This window comes from Psittacula echo (assembly GCF_963264785.1).
Source record: "Psittacula echo genome assembly, chromosome: 4".
NCBI classification, from domain to species: domain Eukaryota; kingdom Metazoa; phylum Chordata; class Aves; order Psittaciformes; family Psittacidae; genus Psittacula; species Psittacula echo.
In genome coordinates this window covers 118,287,747-118,303,346 of record NC_137738.1, presented here as the reverse complement: position 1 = coordinate 118,303,346, position 15,600 = coordinate 118,287,747, and the positions used below count along the sequence as shown (strand labels likewise).

At 41.7% G+C, this 15,600-nt stretch overlaps 1 protein-coding gene across 19 annotated transcripts in view; it reads right to left on the bottom strand.

The window, feature by feature from the left end:
- Positions 1–15,600, bottom strand: part of USP34 (ubiquitin specific peptidase 34) — a 144,388-nt gene that overhangs the window by 11,638 nt on the left and 117,150 nt on the right. For 13 of the 19 annotated variants that reach the window (XR_013956568.1, XR_013956569.1, XM_080615155.1 and 10 more), the window contains 10 exons: positions 12,691–12,838; positions 11,138–11,772; positions 8,951–9,108; positions 7,474–7,552; positions 4,561–4,687; positions 4,145–4,252; positions 2,940–3,044; positions 2,691–2,815; positions 1,526–1,678; positions 351–474 (listed from right to left, as the gene is read on the bottom strand). Coding sequence is in view for 15 of the 19 variants with exons in the window: in XM_080615155.1 (XP_080471281.1) it covers positions 351–474; positions 1,526–1,678; positions 2,691–2,815; positions 2,940–3,044; positions 4,145–4,252; positions 4,561–4,687; positions 7,474–7,552; positions 8,951–9,108; positions 11,138–11,772; positions 12,691–12,838 (1,762 nt within the window). In the remaining 4 variants the exon portion in view is untranslated. The remainder of the gene's footprint in view (positions 1–350; positions 475–1,525; positions 1,679–2,690; positions 2,816–2,939; positions 3,045–4,144; positions 4,253–4,560; positions 4,688–7,473; positions 7,553–8,950; positions 9,109–11,137; positions 11,773–12,690; positions 12,839–15,600) is intronic. The other 6 variants (XM_080615147.1, XM_080615151.1, XM_080615145.1 and 3 more) reach the window with 5 other exon arrangements.

Here is a 15,600-nt window from a genome sequence, read left to right as displayed (position 1 = left end):
TACATCCCTGGGCAGGCTGCCAATAAGTGCCATTAATTGCATGTCACTGTTGAGGATTCAGGATCTGATCCAAAGCCATTTAAACTGCCAACCAAAAAATAATGCAGCTTCAGTGAGCCCTGTATTAACCTCTAAATACGGAAGGAGACTGAATTCTCACTGGTTGCCTCAGCTCCTCTCTGGACAGTCACATAGGTAAGACTGCAATACATCATACACACCAAACCACACTATTTGTGGATACAAAATGATGTCCAGAACAATATAGATTCTGAACGTAAAACGTAGCGGAGAAGTGCTCACAGTTATCACAGAACAAAATCCTTCAGCTGTTTCACCTTCATACTTACTCATTTTAACTAAAGTTTCAGTAAACTTTTCACAGTTGATTGCAACTCGACAGAGTAGGTGGATGAACTGATGATAAGAAAAGAAGTAGTCTAGCAGCATACGATCGTAAACATCATCTTTGCCCTGAAGATTTAAGAGAGCTTCATTTAAACTACATAAGTAACTGGACAGCAACCAGGTTTCCTAAGCATCCAGCTTAACGTCACTGCACTTGATCATGTACTAGAGGAAACCCCAATGGGCATTTCCAGGTGTAACCTATGTCTCTTTGCTTTGGCAAGCACAACAGGGAGACTGGAGGAGGGATGGCAAAGCGATTCCCCCACCAGTGAAAACTTTCAGTGTAGGATTCTGAATCGACAGACTGAGAAGGTGCCAAGCTGTGTGAATCCCACATCTCGGAGATGACAAGGATGCAGTGATTTTATATCCCATACAGATACTTAGATACATACACATGACTGCTTTTTAAATCATCGCTTGTCAGTTATGATCTGTGGAAGTCAGGATTTTCTTAAGGCCAAGCTTCACAAGCTTTCAAAGCAGCTTTTTCAGGAATGCCTCAAACCAAATGATAAATATATGCCATGGTTTCGTTTGCCAATAATTGTCATGTATCTTGGACGTATACACTTAAAATGGCATCAGATTCTGTAGAGCAGACAGCCAAAAGGAAATCTCAAAAACTCAAGCAAATGAATGCAGCCTCATACAAAATGAATGAAAAATAAGCATGCACAACCACAGGAAGCTGTAATCATGGATGTGGTTTGAGGGGCTTAAAAATCTCCTGGTTCCTAATGTATCTGAATTCATTACAAGTACTGCGTCAAGGAAGTTGTGGCTGCCCCATCCCTGGCAGTGTTCAAGGCCAGGCTGGATGGGGCTTGGAGCAACCTGGTCTAGTGGAAGGTGTCCCTGCCTGTGGCAGGGGGTTGGAACTGGATGAGCTTTAAGGACCCTTCCAACCCAAACCATTCCCGAGTTTTAAGTTCCAATATTTACATTATTTAGCGTTGCATCCACGACCTCTGGATACACAACAGAAAAATACCACTACAGACAATTTCTGGCTCTATGCATGTTTTAAAAGCTTTGGTTACACAGTAGACTTGATGGTGCACAAATATACACAGCATCGTTCTGAAAGCTTTAAAAAAGAAGGGTTACTTACCCTACAGTAACCGTGCTTCTTCGAAATGTGTTGCCCACACAGATTCCCATCTACGTGCACATAGGCCCCATGTGCAGGAGATTGGATTCTTTCTGAATAGCAGTGTCCACTGGGGCTGTGCCTGCACCCAGTGTGTCCTTGCGACCACTGTACCTGAGGGCATAAGGGGTATGGCGGCTTCAACCACCACTCAATTCCTTCACCCATAAGAATCCCCTATGACAGGACTTGGAGTCAGCACAGGAGGAGGAGGACCACAGAATCTGTGTGGACAAAGCATCTTGAAGAACCACAGTTACTGTACAGCAAGTAACCAGTTCTCCTTCTTCAAATGATTGTCCATACATATTCCTTTTAGGGTGGGATTCACCTTACCTGACTTTAGCTATCTAAAATCTAGTCATTTCAGTATTCCCTGCAGTCAGTGGAGAGACAGACTCCTCTGGAGAAAGAGTCACCCCATCAGACTTGGGGGCCTAAGTCAGGAAGGAGAGGGACTATTTGTCTCCTTCCACAGGTAACTGTTTAGCACCATTAACCACAGAAAGAGCCAGACACCGACCTTTTAGATAGGCAAAGTTATGTGAGCTGAATCCCACCATTGCTGCACCTGTAGTAATGGGATGTTGTGAGCGACTACAAAGTAGCCCCACTAGAGCTGGCATCCCATCAGGAAGCCCACAGATGTGACAGGGACAGACTGAAAGCCCTGTTCCCTACTTCAGGTGCTGGTATTTCACCGAAACAAAGAGCAGATCCCACTTCAGTCCTGCTGAATGGACTCTACCGAAACCTGAAGGATCTACTCAGGTGCTTGGTAATAAACCTTAACACAGCTTGAAACCCATCTGGACAGTCCCTGGGTGGCTCCTGAATTGTCTTTATAAATGCCACAAGCAGACTGGGAGAGTTTTCCTGAATACAAGGTCCAACCCCTTATCATGTCTGGAATATGAAGCTGTGTGTCACCAAGGGCAGGGAAATGGTGCTTCTGGAGTGCACATCTAGAATGGAGTATATGAGGACAACACATCTTGAAGAAGAATTACGCTTTGCTTACAAAGAAAATATAAATGCATCATGCTACTGGATTCTTGTTATACTTCTAGAAGATATGGGAAAACAATAGAGAAATGGCTACTGATAAGCCCAAAGCTTTACTTACCTTGCTGGCTTCCACCATGGTGGGCAAGAGGCACATGTTAAGTTCAGGACGTGGAGGACGAATATTGCTTTTTCCCCCTATTAATTTCAAATTTTCACGACATGGAAAATAAGGTCCAAGAGACACTGTAGTATAAGTTAGGATAAAACAGGGATATATTCAAAAGGTCAATATTTGGCATCAGCAAGGAACACGGTAGAGTAATAATAGCATAAGAGAACTTCAAAATACAATCACTGAAATACCTACTTGGGATATTACTGTGGTGGTATGTACAATGATTGTGCTGTAGAAATGGAACCAGAGTATGTAGGAAATCATGAGGACTTAAAAGTACAAGCTCCTTGAGGACATCTACAAACAAAAAGTTGTTTTTGCTATTACATATTGTTATTTCTTTAACAGCAAACAGTTTAACTTCAGGCTCATGCATTTGCAAACTCGCTTTTGTATCACTCTCGCTGCACTTATTGTGCACCATGGAAGCAGGCTCTAGTGTGAGTAACCATGGCATGAACACCCCTGACTCAGTCAAGATTCCCTTCACGTCTGCACCGGGGGAAGACCTGCTCAGTGGCAGAGCAACAACCAGTGAGAGGGCTTCCAGCCTGTATAAGCTCAATAAAATTACCCTCTTTTCTTCTTAAACATATTGGGTTTGATGTCTCTAAACTGTCAACTGGCAGCGTCAGGAGGGCAATGAGAAAGGCACTCAAAATAAGGGGAAAATGCACAAAAATCGAACACGAAAAGTAATTTGGACACAGTTTTAGGCCTTTGTCAGCAAGCATAAAAATGCAGATTATATCTATTAAATAGTATCAAAAAAGCCCAAAGTAGAACAAACCCAGATCTTTGTGAACTAGACCTTGTAATGCAAGAGAGACACATCTAATGTCTACACCTACAACTTGGAAAGGCAAATCCATTCCATTCCACAAGCTATTTAAGCTTTACTGTTGTTCTTATACCTCCCAGTAACAGATCATAAAGCACATAAAAAAACTCAGTCACCATGCACCCTTCTGAGTGGAGTGTTAGTATTTTAATGTAAGATCTGGGATTTCATCCTAAACTCACTGACACCTGAATTCAGGAGTTATTATCCTTTAACATGCCCCTTATGAGGGAGAAAACTGGTCTCTCAAAACTGAGGCTGAGTTATTGGGGTTTGGAACTAGATGATCTTAAGGTCCCTTCCAACCCAACCATTCTACGTTTTTGGCTATGATTTTTGTGCATGTCTACATGCCCAGGGAAGTGGGAATACTAATTTTAACCTGACAAAATGAGGATTATTTAGGACAATGGCAATAGGGACGTATTGACAAAACCAACCCCAATCTACAGAGTATCTAGGAAGCATCTGCAGTTGCAAAAACATGATTTCAATCTCAGTGGGTAACTGCACAGAGCAAGTCCTCCCTGGCTGCAGTTACGCTGTTCCAACTTACCGATACAAGCATTTCGAAGCTCCGGAGGACTGTAGGAATTCAGCAGAGTTAAGAGCTTATGGGCAAATTCAATTCGCTCCTGCCACTGAATGAGAGCTTGCTTCACATCTGCAGGGACAAAATCCAGAGCAATTCCTTGAGTTCATTTCTCATTAAGTAAAGCAGAGGATTTTACTGCTGAAGAATCTCTTTTTCTTCCAGCATGATTTTAATCCATCTAGAAATCTGTTATATCTCACTTGTCTACTGCTCTTAAATTTGCTAAATCTAGTTTCATATTCTGCTAACAAATAATTAAGTACCAACTGAACAACTTTTAATTATCATATCCCCCACTGTATGGGAAGTTCTTAACCACAGACAATAATCAAGATAAAATACTGGGGTTTGGCTCATTTGAAGAGTTATAATCAAACCTTTTCTTTGAAGATATGGACGCGTGGACTTAAGAACTGAAAGAAAAATAGACAGAAGTTCTACCAGGTCTCCAGTCACATGGCAAGCTGTGGCCTCGTGGTACATCATGTGCAACGTGTTGAAGGACTGCAAAGAAAAAATAGCCAAAGCCTTTTGTTGACACATTAACAGACTTGTTTTACTTGTTATCATTTCTCCTTCTATCCTACAGAGACCACTCTGACATTTATTGTACGCTCAAACAAGATGTACCAACATGTACAGTGCAGATGCAATCACAAAGTTACTCAAAGATAACGACATTTTAAAAGAGAGTAATTCTGAGTACAGAATTAGGATATTTACCAATAAAGGTAAAGAGTGGGGAACAGGGAAAAGGGACAGAAAGGGAGGAGAAAAGAAAGAGAACAAATGAATAATCAGGTGTCTTTTGGAACAACCAAATACAGCCGTTGACTTGGACATGTGGTTCTGGGAACGAACACCAGGCAACCTTGTATGAGGGGTTAAATTGAAACTTCCCTTTTTGTTCTTCTCATCTGATCCATACAGAGTCATATCAGATCTTTATCACGTGCAGGCCAGAGGGAAACTGCATTTGTAAAACGCATGGTAACATCAACCATACATTTACTGGTTTAACCTGTACTACAGGAAACCCCTACAAGTAGCTACCACCCATCTCAGCTCAGGAAATCGGTGTTTTGGCAAGCACATCCAATACAGCTGAGAAACATTTAATACCAGCCTTAGGTTGTTTTCAAGGTAAAAGCTTTATATTAGTGGCTGAAAAGAATGACAAGGTTTTCACACATTTATCTAAGACCCAATAAGCAAAGCATTATTTGTAATCCCAATCTTTCTGTGCCAACCAACATACAAAGTGATACTAGGGATGTGTAAAGACAGGCATGTGAATTTGAGGGGAAAAAACTAAGATTAACATAGATGCTAGCCATTTTTCAAAGTGCTGCTTAAGGACCCACACTATATGATTGTACATCAGACAGATTATTTCTCCTTTATAACTAAAATATCTTCTGGGCATCTGTGATTTACAGAAATACTGGGAAGGAAAAGCAGCTTGTTTCCGAACTGCAGAAATTCCAGCACAAGATGTGAGAGAAGATATTTAATCTGCTGACATTTTAGAGGTAAGAGAACAGTAACCTCACTCCTTGTAACACAAAATCTTGACATGTCATTTTCATATTACAGTGACACTAAAGGACACGTGGCCAACCCTGCAAAGTGGAAAACTTCTCTGGATGGTCCAAATCCTTGATCCAGTGTTCACTTCTAGTGAACAACTGAAAATACGAGCCCCGGTTATTTCAAGCTCTAAGGCAACACCAGTTTTATCCAATTTCTCAAAATGTTTTACATAGGATAAATGACATCTTATGTTACACATTATTCAAAAACCTTATTACCCACTGTCGGTATGGATCAGGCTTAACTAAGCTGTTAAAGAAGTTCTTTTTATACATATATATGTATCTTAGTCTACTTACAAATTTCACGCATGGGTCAAGTTATAGCTCAGTTCCTGACTTTTTAGTCCATGCTTTTTGAATGCAAGCATTTACAAGACAAAGAGGAACAGATATTCTGCAGTCATTAACTACACTTAACTAATCGATAGCCTTGCATATATAACAAGCTCCTGAAAATTTTTCAGATAGCACTGCAGTGTCTCCATCTTTCTACCTGATTATTTTGTAATTCCAGCTTTTTCTGTCACGCTTTTCCCCAGAAAATACAAACCAGTGACGTAAAAAAAGTTAAAGAGAATTTTGTATATAAATCATATAAAAATGGGATTGCAATAAATCTCCAAGCATCACCTAGTACATCCACATGTCTTAAAGCAGACTAAATATCTTTATAGCCTTGACAGGTGTCTGGGTCAAGTCCTCCTGACAACTTCCAGTTGTGCTGGCTGGCACCTTCTGATGCAATCCATTCCAATGGTCACAGCTGCCCACTGGTCTTGCACCATGGACTTCCACCAGTTTATCACGTCTCCCTGACCACACCATACTACATATGACAAGAATGAGCTGCACCTCATTTATACACCTTCTCCAACACATCCAGACAATCTTAGTTTTTATTCTTGTACTCAAAAGGAGCTGTGTCCTTCCCCATTTTGCACTGCCAGGATATTTAATAAACACGTGCTCTCATCCATCGGCTCCATAATGGAAGTGCTGAACAGAATCCAAGATTACTTTTTTTCCCCTCTATTTTGAACTAACTCTGGTCTGGTCTCATGGCCCAAATACCCATATACAACTGAAATACACTGTATGTGCTGCAGAAACACACTTTAGGTTTAGTTGCATCAGAAAGAATTCCAGCTTGTCTGTTCTGAGACCACTCCTCTTTGCAAACAGAAGCACAATAGGTAGGAAGGGTAGGGAGAACTGCCTCAGAAGTGCCCACAAATATTAATCACAATTACATTTAAGGATCCTTTATTTCTGTATTTTAACCTGTTGCCTTAACACTTCATAACTAGTAATAATTGCGTGTCTGTGCTCAGCTGATCTGTAACAAAGAGAATGACACCAAACCAGCATTAACTCACTCCTCTCCACGTCATCTGTTGGTGGCTTTCCCTGTGTCTTGAGAACCTGGCAAACATTGTCCTGATCTTCTTTTTACTACTAAAGAAATCTTACTGAAGACAACAGGGGAAGTATCTACATGAAGAAGGCCAAGACTGATTCCTTCCTATTCATGACATCTCTTACTAGTTGCACTTTTTCCACAGGCTTAACTTGCACTCCATATGATACCATGCTAAAACAATTGATTCTATGAATTTAAAGCAAACAAGTTGTTGGGAAAGAAGGAATGACTTGATGAGAAAGCGAGATGTTTATTAGTACTAAATAATAACTTACCTCAGTCATCAGGATCAATCCTCTATTGAACACAACAAGAAGTCTGTCTTCATCAGATTCTAATAATATTCTGAAGGCACTAGGAAAAAAAATCCAAATATTGAGAACACTGAAAACTACAAATCATCTTGTCATAAACTCAGGATTCATTTTAAAATGCCTCTGATGTCAACTTCCCATTAGCCAAAGCAATTTATGAACAACCTTTACAGAAATATTGAAAGGATGCTGGGGAGGGTCTCTTCATCAGGGACTGTAGTGACAGGACAAGGGGTAACGGGTTCAAACTGAAACAGGGGAAGTTTAGATTGGATATAAGGAAGAAATTCTTTACTGTGAGGGTGGTGAGGCACTGGAATGGGTTGCCCAGGGAAGCTGTGAATGCTCCATCCCTGGTGGTGTTCAAGGCCAGGTTGGATGAGGCCTTGGGTGGCATGGTTTAGTGTGAGGTGTCCCTGCCCATAGCAGGGGTGTTGGAACTGGATGATCTTAAGGTCCTTTCCAACCCAAACTATTCTATGATTCTGTGATTTCCCAAATAAAGTCTGCAAAAATGCTAAAAATGAAGGAAAAAGATGGAAGTTTATGCTTGTGAAATGATCTGCTTAAATAGCTTCAGTTAAGCATATATCTGGACTTTCAAATGTATAAAAACATTTCTGACAGAAGATCTGATGCTTACAGCAGAACAGAAAATAAAGGATTATGCTACTGAATAGTTCCTCTCAATTCTTCCAGAGCATTTCAGAACACCTGGCTCTATAACAGACTATAATCCCCTCAGGTAACGCAGGCCCATTTTCCTTTTCATAATCATTTCAATACCTCGACAGTTGCACTTAAACCCTTAATTTCTGATCCATTTACAGTCATACCCAAACATCAGTTTCAGATGTACAACTAAGACTAGAAATGAAAAACTGCTTGAAGATACGATACAATGGGACTCTGTCCTACAAGCACAACTCCTAAAAACCATCTCTGCCCCCAAACAACAAATGTCAACGACAGCAGCTCAAATTACTGCTTTCCCCATCTAGACTGGGAATGGTAGGCTGAGAATGGAATTTCAGCTTAAATGCTGAAGTAAGAATTGACTGATTTGGTTTTAGGTTCTTCCCAAGGGCTCTACTGATGCAATTTTGTTATTGTGTTTCTTTTTGACTCCAACAATACACATCTTGGTTTACATCTTTTGCGGTAAAACATTTGCTTAGTTTCTCAATTTTCAGCTGATGAAATATTCTCAATAAATTATATTCACAAACAATAGATTTGGGAAAAAAACCCCAAACCTATAATTGTAACATTCTGTTTGCTTACTTCTGAATAAAAGTGTCCCCCAAACTTTTGCCAAAAGAACAGATATATTTTCCAAAATGCCAACACTAGTTTTTATGGCACTTTGCACTGGGTAAAATACAGCTCTTATTGAAACAGAACTGATTATTTCAGTACAAGTTCACCTCGACCGTACCTTATTAAAGTCGTCCAACAAGACCGTCCGTCCAAGCAGCGCAGGTAACAGCTTATGGTTGTTTTCTTAAATTGCTTGATGTCTTCTATCTCCTCCTCTCTCATGTCTGGTCTCTGAGCTACAAACAGCTGCATGAGGTTAAACAGCTCTTCTACTGCCTGAAACACACAAAACATTAGGTTAGAGTAACCTCTCTCGGTGTGTTATGGTTTATATCTACCTCACATTACGTACTGTGTATTGCTTCTGCTGAGGAGCATGTAGACCGAAGCATGTAGAAGCAAATTCAGATGGGAACACATTCTTAAGCATTACTACAATGTTCTAAAATCAGCAGACAACATTTTAACCTTAAGTAATTAAAACTAAATGGTGCTTACAAGCTAAAATTGTGACATGGATATTTCTCACCTATCTCTACCGTAGTTTGCTTACTGTGTGGATAAGGACACAGATATTGGAAATAACCCTTTTGAACCTGAAATGGATGTTTTGAGGCTTCTTGAGAGCAGAGCCCATTGTCCATATACCTATATTAAAAAATTATATCTGAAATCCTGATCCATGTGACAAACTTCCCAGACCTCCTTAAAGAATGCAGGGGGTTATCTTCACCATTCTGTGATGATGACAATATTACATTCTAAGTAACAGAATTCAGAAGGTTGCTTATGCTAAAACTTGCTGAAGCCCCATATGCATAGGAAACACTAAACACCAGTGGGGTAACTAAAGGCCCCTTCTAAACAATCAGCCTTCCAACGGGAGATGCAAACAGTGAAAGCAGCAGGACTACTCACAGGACTGTCAGAGTGTAACTTTACTTTGTGAGCTGAATGAGACCAAAAGTTCATCACAGAATCCCAGACTGGTTTAGGTTGGAAGGGACCTTAAAGTTCATCCAGTTCCAACCCTCTGCCATGGACAGGGACACCTTCCACTAGAGCAAGTTGCTCCAAGACCCTGTGTCCAACCTGGCCTTGAACACTGCCAGGGATGGGGCAACCACAGCTTCTCTGGGCACCCTGTTCCTCCTTCTCTCCACAGTGAAGGAAAACTTAGAATCATCGAATCATAGAATAGTTAGGGTTGGAAAGGACCTTAAGATCATCCAGTTCCAACACCCCTCCCATGGGCAGGGACACCTCACACTAAACCATGTCACCCAAGGCCTCATCCAACCTGGCCTTTAACACCGCCAGGGATGGAGCATTCACAACCTCCCTGGGCAACCCATTCCAGTGCCTCACCACCCTCACAGTAAAGAATTTCTTCCTTAGATCCAATCTAAACTTCCCCTGTTTAAGTTTGGACCCATTACCCCTTGTCCTGTCACTACAGTCCCTGATGAAGAGTCCCTCCCCAGCATCCTTGTAGGCCTCCTTCAGATACTGGAAGGCTGCTCTGAGGTCTCCACGCAGCCTTCTCTTCTCCAGTCTGAACAGCCCCAACTTTCTCAGCCTGTCTCCATACAGGAGGTGCTCCAGTCCCTGATCATCCCCGTGGCCTCCTCTGGACTTGTTCCAACAGTTCCATGTCCTTTTTATGTTGAGGACACCAGAACTGCACACACTGCTCCAAGTGAGGTCTCACGAGAGCAGAGTAGAGGGGCAGGATCACCTCCTTCGACCTGCTGGTCACGCTCCTCTTGATGCAGCCCAGGATACAGTTGGCTTTCTGGACTGCAAACGCACACTGCCAGCTCATGTTCATTTTCTCATCAACCAAAACCCCAAGTCCTTCTCCATAGGGCTGCTCTGAATCTCTTCTCTTCTTTGTAGTGTTTCTGTCCTTGAAGACCCATAAGGGACCCCAAGGCAACATTTACCGAATAATCACTCAAATCCACATACTTTGCCTCTTAAAAACTTTGTAAGCCTGTTTCTTCACCATTACACATGGACCATTTTAACTGGCATCTCCTCTCTACTGCAAGTGTCATAATGTTGCAGAGACAGTGCAACTCCTTGTGTTCCAATGCTCTGCAGATATTGTACAGAAGTGTTCCCAAGGTGAACCCCAGGCCATCCTCCATTTGCATGCCACAAGCTCAATATTAATGCTATTCCTCAAGCCGAAAGCCAAGAAGAAACTCACTGGGAATTCCTCCAGTTTAGTATGTTAGAATGCAACACATTCCTCTCCTGAGACCACATTAAAGGTACCTTTTGGTATCCATCTACTTACCCCTGGGTACTGACTGGCATGTGGCGTGAGGTTCTTGAAAGCCCACTGGATATTCTGGTGTGAAGCCAGCTGCCTCGTGAACGCAGGGGACTGCTCGCAGCAGAGGCGCAGGATGCCGTAGTAGGCAGGCAGCATCCCCCGGTTGAAGAGCACCACATCCTGATCATCATGGTCTGCAAGGATGTAATTGAAGGCAATGTTCTTTGTCACCACGGGGTTCTGTACAATAAGGCGGACGTTCTCTGGACAGTCAACACACACGTTGTACCAAAAAGACAGCAAAGCCTGTTTGTTGTGGTTGGTGGCTATAGCCGGCTCAGAAAGTTTAGGCTGGAAAAGGTTCCATAAGTCCATGAAGTAAGTAGAAAACATGAGTTTCTCGGTCTTGGAGATCAAACAGTATGTCATGAAACTGAAGTATGGCACAAGTTTTGTGGTGCCATGAACAGCAGCATCAACATATAGCTTAGCTCTTGAAAGAAGGCCAAGAAGCACGTTGTAGACTTGATGAAGAACTACTGTAGTATCTGGGCTGAGGGGCAGGTCGCGGGTAGGGATGTGCAAAGAGCGGGTTGATCGGAACATCTGACGGAAGGAATTGCTTGGAATAAGCGACACCAAGAGATAGGCTGCAGCTTCAAATGAAAACAAATTTGTTACACCTTTGAAAGTGACACACATGCTAAACAGCCATTTAAATACAAATTACATCATATGTTTCATTCACAGATCTCAAAGCATTTTACAGAATCTGGTATTACTACATTCACACTAGAGCCGAAATAAAAATAACCAGAGTGGGTAAGACTAGCACAAAGCATGCTGAAAGTGGTGCTGTGATTTGCTTTAGGGCCTCTTCCCCCATGCTCCCGGCTGCTGCTTGGTTCTAACTATTCTAAAACACACCCAGTTTTCAATGACTAAACTGTCTACTGCTTGATCAAGACCTCATTACCTCCTCAGAGATGTTTATAATCAGTCTGTTGTAAAGCTGTACCTCCAGTTTCCCTCAATCACAGAAAACCTATCAAAGTTCCCTGTGGCCTGTTGCTGTGGAATCAGGAAAGGCTGAGAATGCGATCTGGCAATCTGACAGTGTGATTCCTGGCAGAACAAATTAGAGCCAGGACACCCTGGAGCTGGGGAGAACAGGCTGCTTCTCCTTGACCCACAGTTCAAGGGCCTCAGCTGACAATTACTCCGTGAGAAATGAAAGATGAACTAGGACATGAACTAATCCTATCTACAGCACAACTCTGTGATGGACACTAGGGAGAACCTCTTGGCTCTTTCTCTTCTTTGGGTTCTCCTGGATCTTGTAGGTTAACCACATCAGATAAAGAACCTGCTAATGTATCATTCAAGTTATGAAATCAAAACCTAGTCTTCATCAACACAAGGCAGCATTCTTGATGAGGCACCACAGTTAAAATACAGCAATTCTAAAGAAAAGACAGGCACGACAGCATGGACTTCATTTGTGACATGAATGCCCCATGCATAGTAACGTGCTACAGCACAAGAATCATTTTCTTCAATTTAAATTAACTTACAAGTTCTGACTCTAGGATAGTTGTGTGCCAGAAGGAAACGTTCCACCCAGTTTTCCATGTTTTGCAGCACCCAGCTGTGAGCTAGTTTGTTTCGAGGTGTTTGCACAGCCAGCCAATCCAGGCACTGAGAAGGGTTGTATTCAATGACCTGAAAGAGGAGTGGAAAAATCAAAAAGAATACATTGACCTTGATACTATGTACTGATTGCATATATATATATCAAATACCCCCCACAACCCTAAAAATAATTGCTAAGACTTCCAAAATGTATTTCCAAATCACTCAGGGCTATTAAGGCACTGACAAGAACGAGGTGGCTCTGGCAAGCAAAGAAAACCCTTAGCAAATTTCCCTGGTTTGGGCTTCTGAATCTTTTCTGAATAGAAGTTCAGAGCTTTTGAAAGGTCAGTCCAGAGAGTTATTCGCCAAACCTGGTCTGCATGTGAATCCTTTCTGCATCCTAAGAGAAGAGAAGGGTCAGGGGAGATGTTATAACAAGTCTTCCAATGCCTAAAGAAATCTGGAGAGGGGCTTTTTACAAGGGCCTGCAGTGACAGGACAAGGGGGAATGGCTTTAAGTGACATTAGGAAGAAGCTCTTCCCTGTGAGGGTGCTGAGGTGCTGGCACAGGGTGCCCAGAGAAGCTGTGGCTGCCCCATCCCTGGCAGTGTTCAAGGCCAGGTTGGACACAGGGGCTTGGACCAACCTGCTCTGGTGGAAGGTGTCCCTGCCCATGGCAGGGGGTTGGAACTGGATGAGCTTTAGGGTCCCTTCCAACCCAAACCCTGTTTGTTAATGCAATGTTAAGCACTTGGAAAACTGAACAATCTTCTCTTTAGAAGAAATAAAGCCTTTTGTATTTTAAAGAACTAACACAAAACCTTAACATCGAATCAGTATTTTCATGAGTTCTATCAAAAGAACACAAACGGTATGCAAATGTGTGCATATAGCTTCATGCTGAGGGTAACCATTATGATTTTTATGAAAAGAAAATTTCAAGGAATAAATTCATCTGGTGCTTTCCATAGGTAACGACAAGCCCATTGTCGTAAGCACAATGGAGTGCTGTTGTGCAGTTATCAAAGCCTTACAAATAACAAGGCCAAATGGCGCTTCCTTGCCTTTCTGGCTCTGTGTAGTTGAAAATCTGCTGACATCAGGCCAATAAATGTAGTTCATTCATGTGCTAGTGTTAAAAAGCTGTTTTCTTTTTACCTTGAGACCCGGGTGCCCAGACAAGGAAAAAGGAACTCTATCTACCTAAAGAACCACAGGCAGTAATTCGGTTGCTGAAGCTGTTCCCAACTACTCCAATCCACCTGAAGAGTATGAGCAGCTGAAATGACCCAACTTCTGCTTATAAAATATTAATGACAGTTTAAAAATATACACGTTAAGAACAATCTCCTCCTTTATTTTTTTTTTTTTTTAGAAATGACAAATGGATCTGTCAAGTTTCCTTTGTAATAGCTGGAGGGTCTCTCCAAGAAAGAGACTGTCATTGTTCACTGTCTTCACAGCTCAAGCACTTTTTAATGCATTCCAGAAGCTGGAGTGGCTGCAAAAGTAGGTTCTACATCCCAAACCTGTCTCTGCACGAACAACTGAGCCCCTAGTCCGTGCCTGCACAATTAGTATCTCTAGACCCGGGTCATCAAGGGAAGGATAAAGATGCTGGCAACACCAGAGACTGAATCCGTGACTTTACCCCTGAAAGTGTGACTTCCCAGCAGAAACCTGTCACTGACTCGCTTATTCTGTAGGTTCAGTTTGTGTAGTAAGAATAAAGAGGGAAATAAACCAGGATTACTTAACAAATTACATACCTAAACTCTGTGGCTAACAGAAGCATAAAGCAGGGGTACTCACTTCATGCCACAGCTTGCGTAGTGTCATAGGAAGTTTAACTACTAAAAACTCTCTTGGAAAACAAGAGACATTCATAATCCACCACTTCCCTGTATACAGAAAGCAGCTAGATGTAATTCTTGACCTTGAGATCTGCTGTTTGGACTCTCTTTACCTGAGGTACAGCAGTTACAGTTAATATATATTATAATCAGACACCTAGCAAACACTTTGGTACGTGCTTTCCCAGATTACCTAGTGGTTCCTATCCTTAACTTCCCCCAGCCAGGAATAAAATACTCTTGAATATTTTATCCTGAAGTGCTTGAGTGGGTAAGACAGGTTTGTGTCTTACCAGAGGGCTCAGTACTGCACAGCAATAACCTGCTACAAGCCCCAGCCTCACTTTTTGAAGAGTATTAAAGGTAGTGAGTGTTCAGCAGCTTGCGCTCAGCAGTCTTCAGGCTGGACTCACTGTGCTCAGGCAGTGATAGACAGCAAATTTGTACTGGGAATTTAAAGAGCAGCTACCTGCAGTGAAAGCTTAATTCCTAACCTATCGCTCAGAGCAAGGAATTCCTCTCTCTGCCAACTTGGTTAAAAAGTCTCTTACTAGCTTTTGAAATGGAAGGAAGAATGGTCCTGCACCCTAGCAATTATCCACTACATTCAATTTAGCACTACTTAAGGGGTGAAAAATGTTAATGAGCATTTTACAGAGAACAAAAAATGTCAAACCAACACTCAAAGAACCAGCATATAATGGACACCCCCCTGAAATGCTTTACAGTCCTTGTAAAAGAACAACTGAGAAAAATCAGTGGAATTTGCCTAGAAGAAGCATTTTAGACCCTTATTATGAATCCAATAATTTCTCATTAAACTGCAATTTAGAGTTAAACTGAAATACCAATTAACCCAAATACTGTTAAAATGAAAGTTACACCAGAACTTCTAAATGTCTATTATCTGTTGCTCTTTATTTGGAAGAGAAATGGTCATAAAATAATGAAAATCAAATCAGGAATTGATGCAGCAATAACAACAAGGAAATGTAA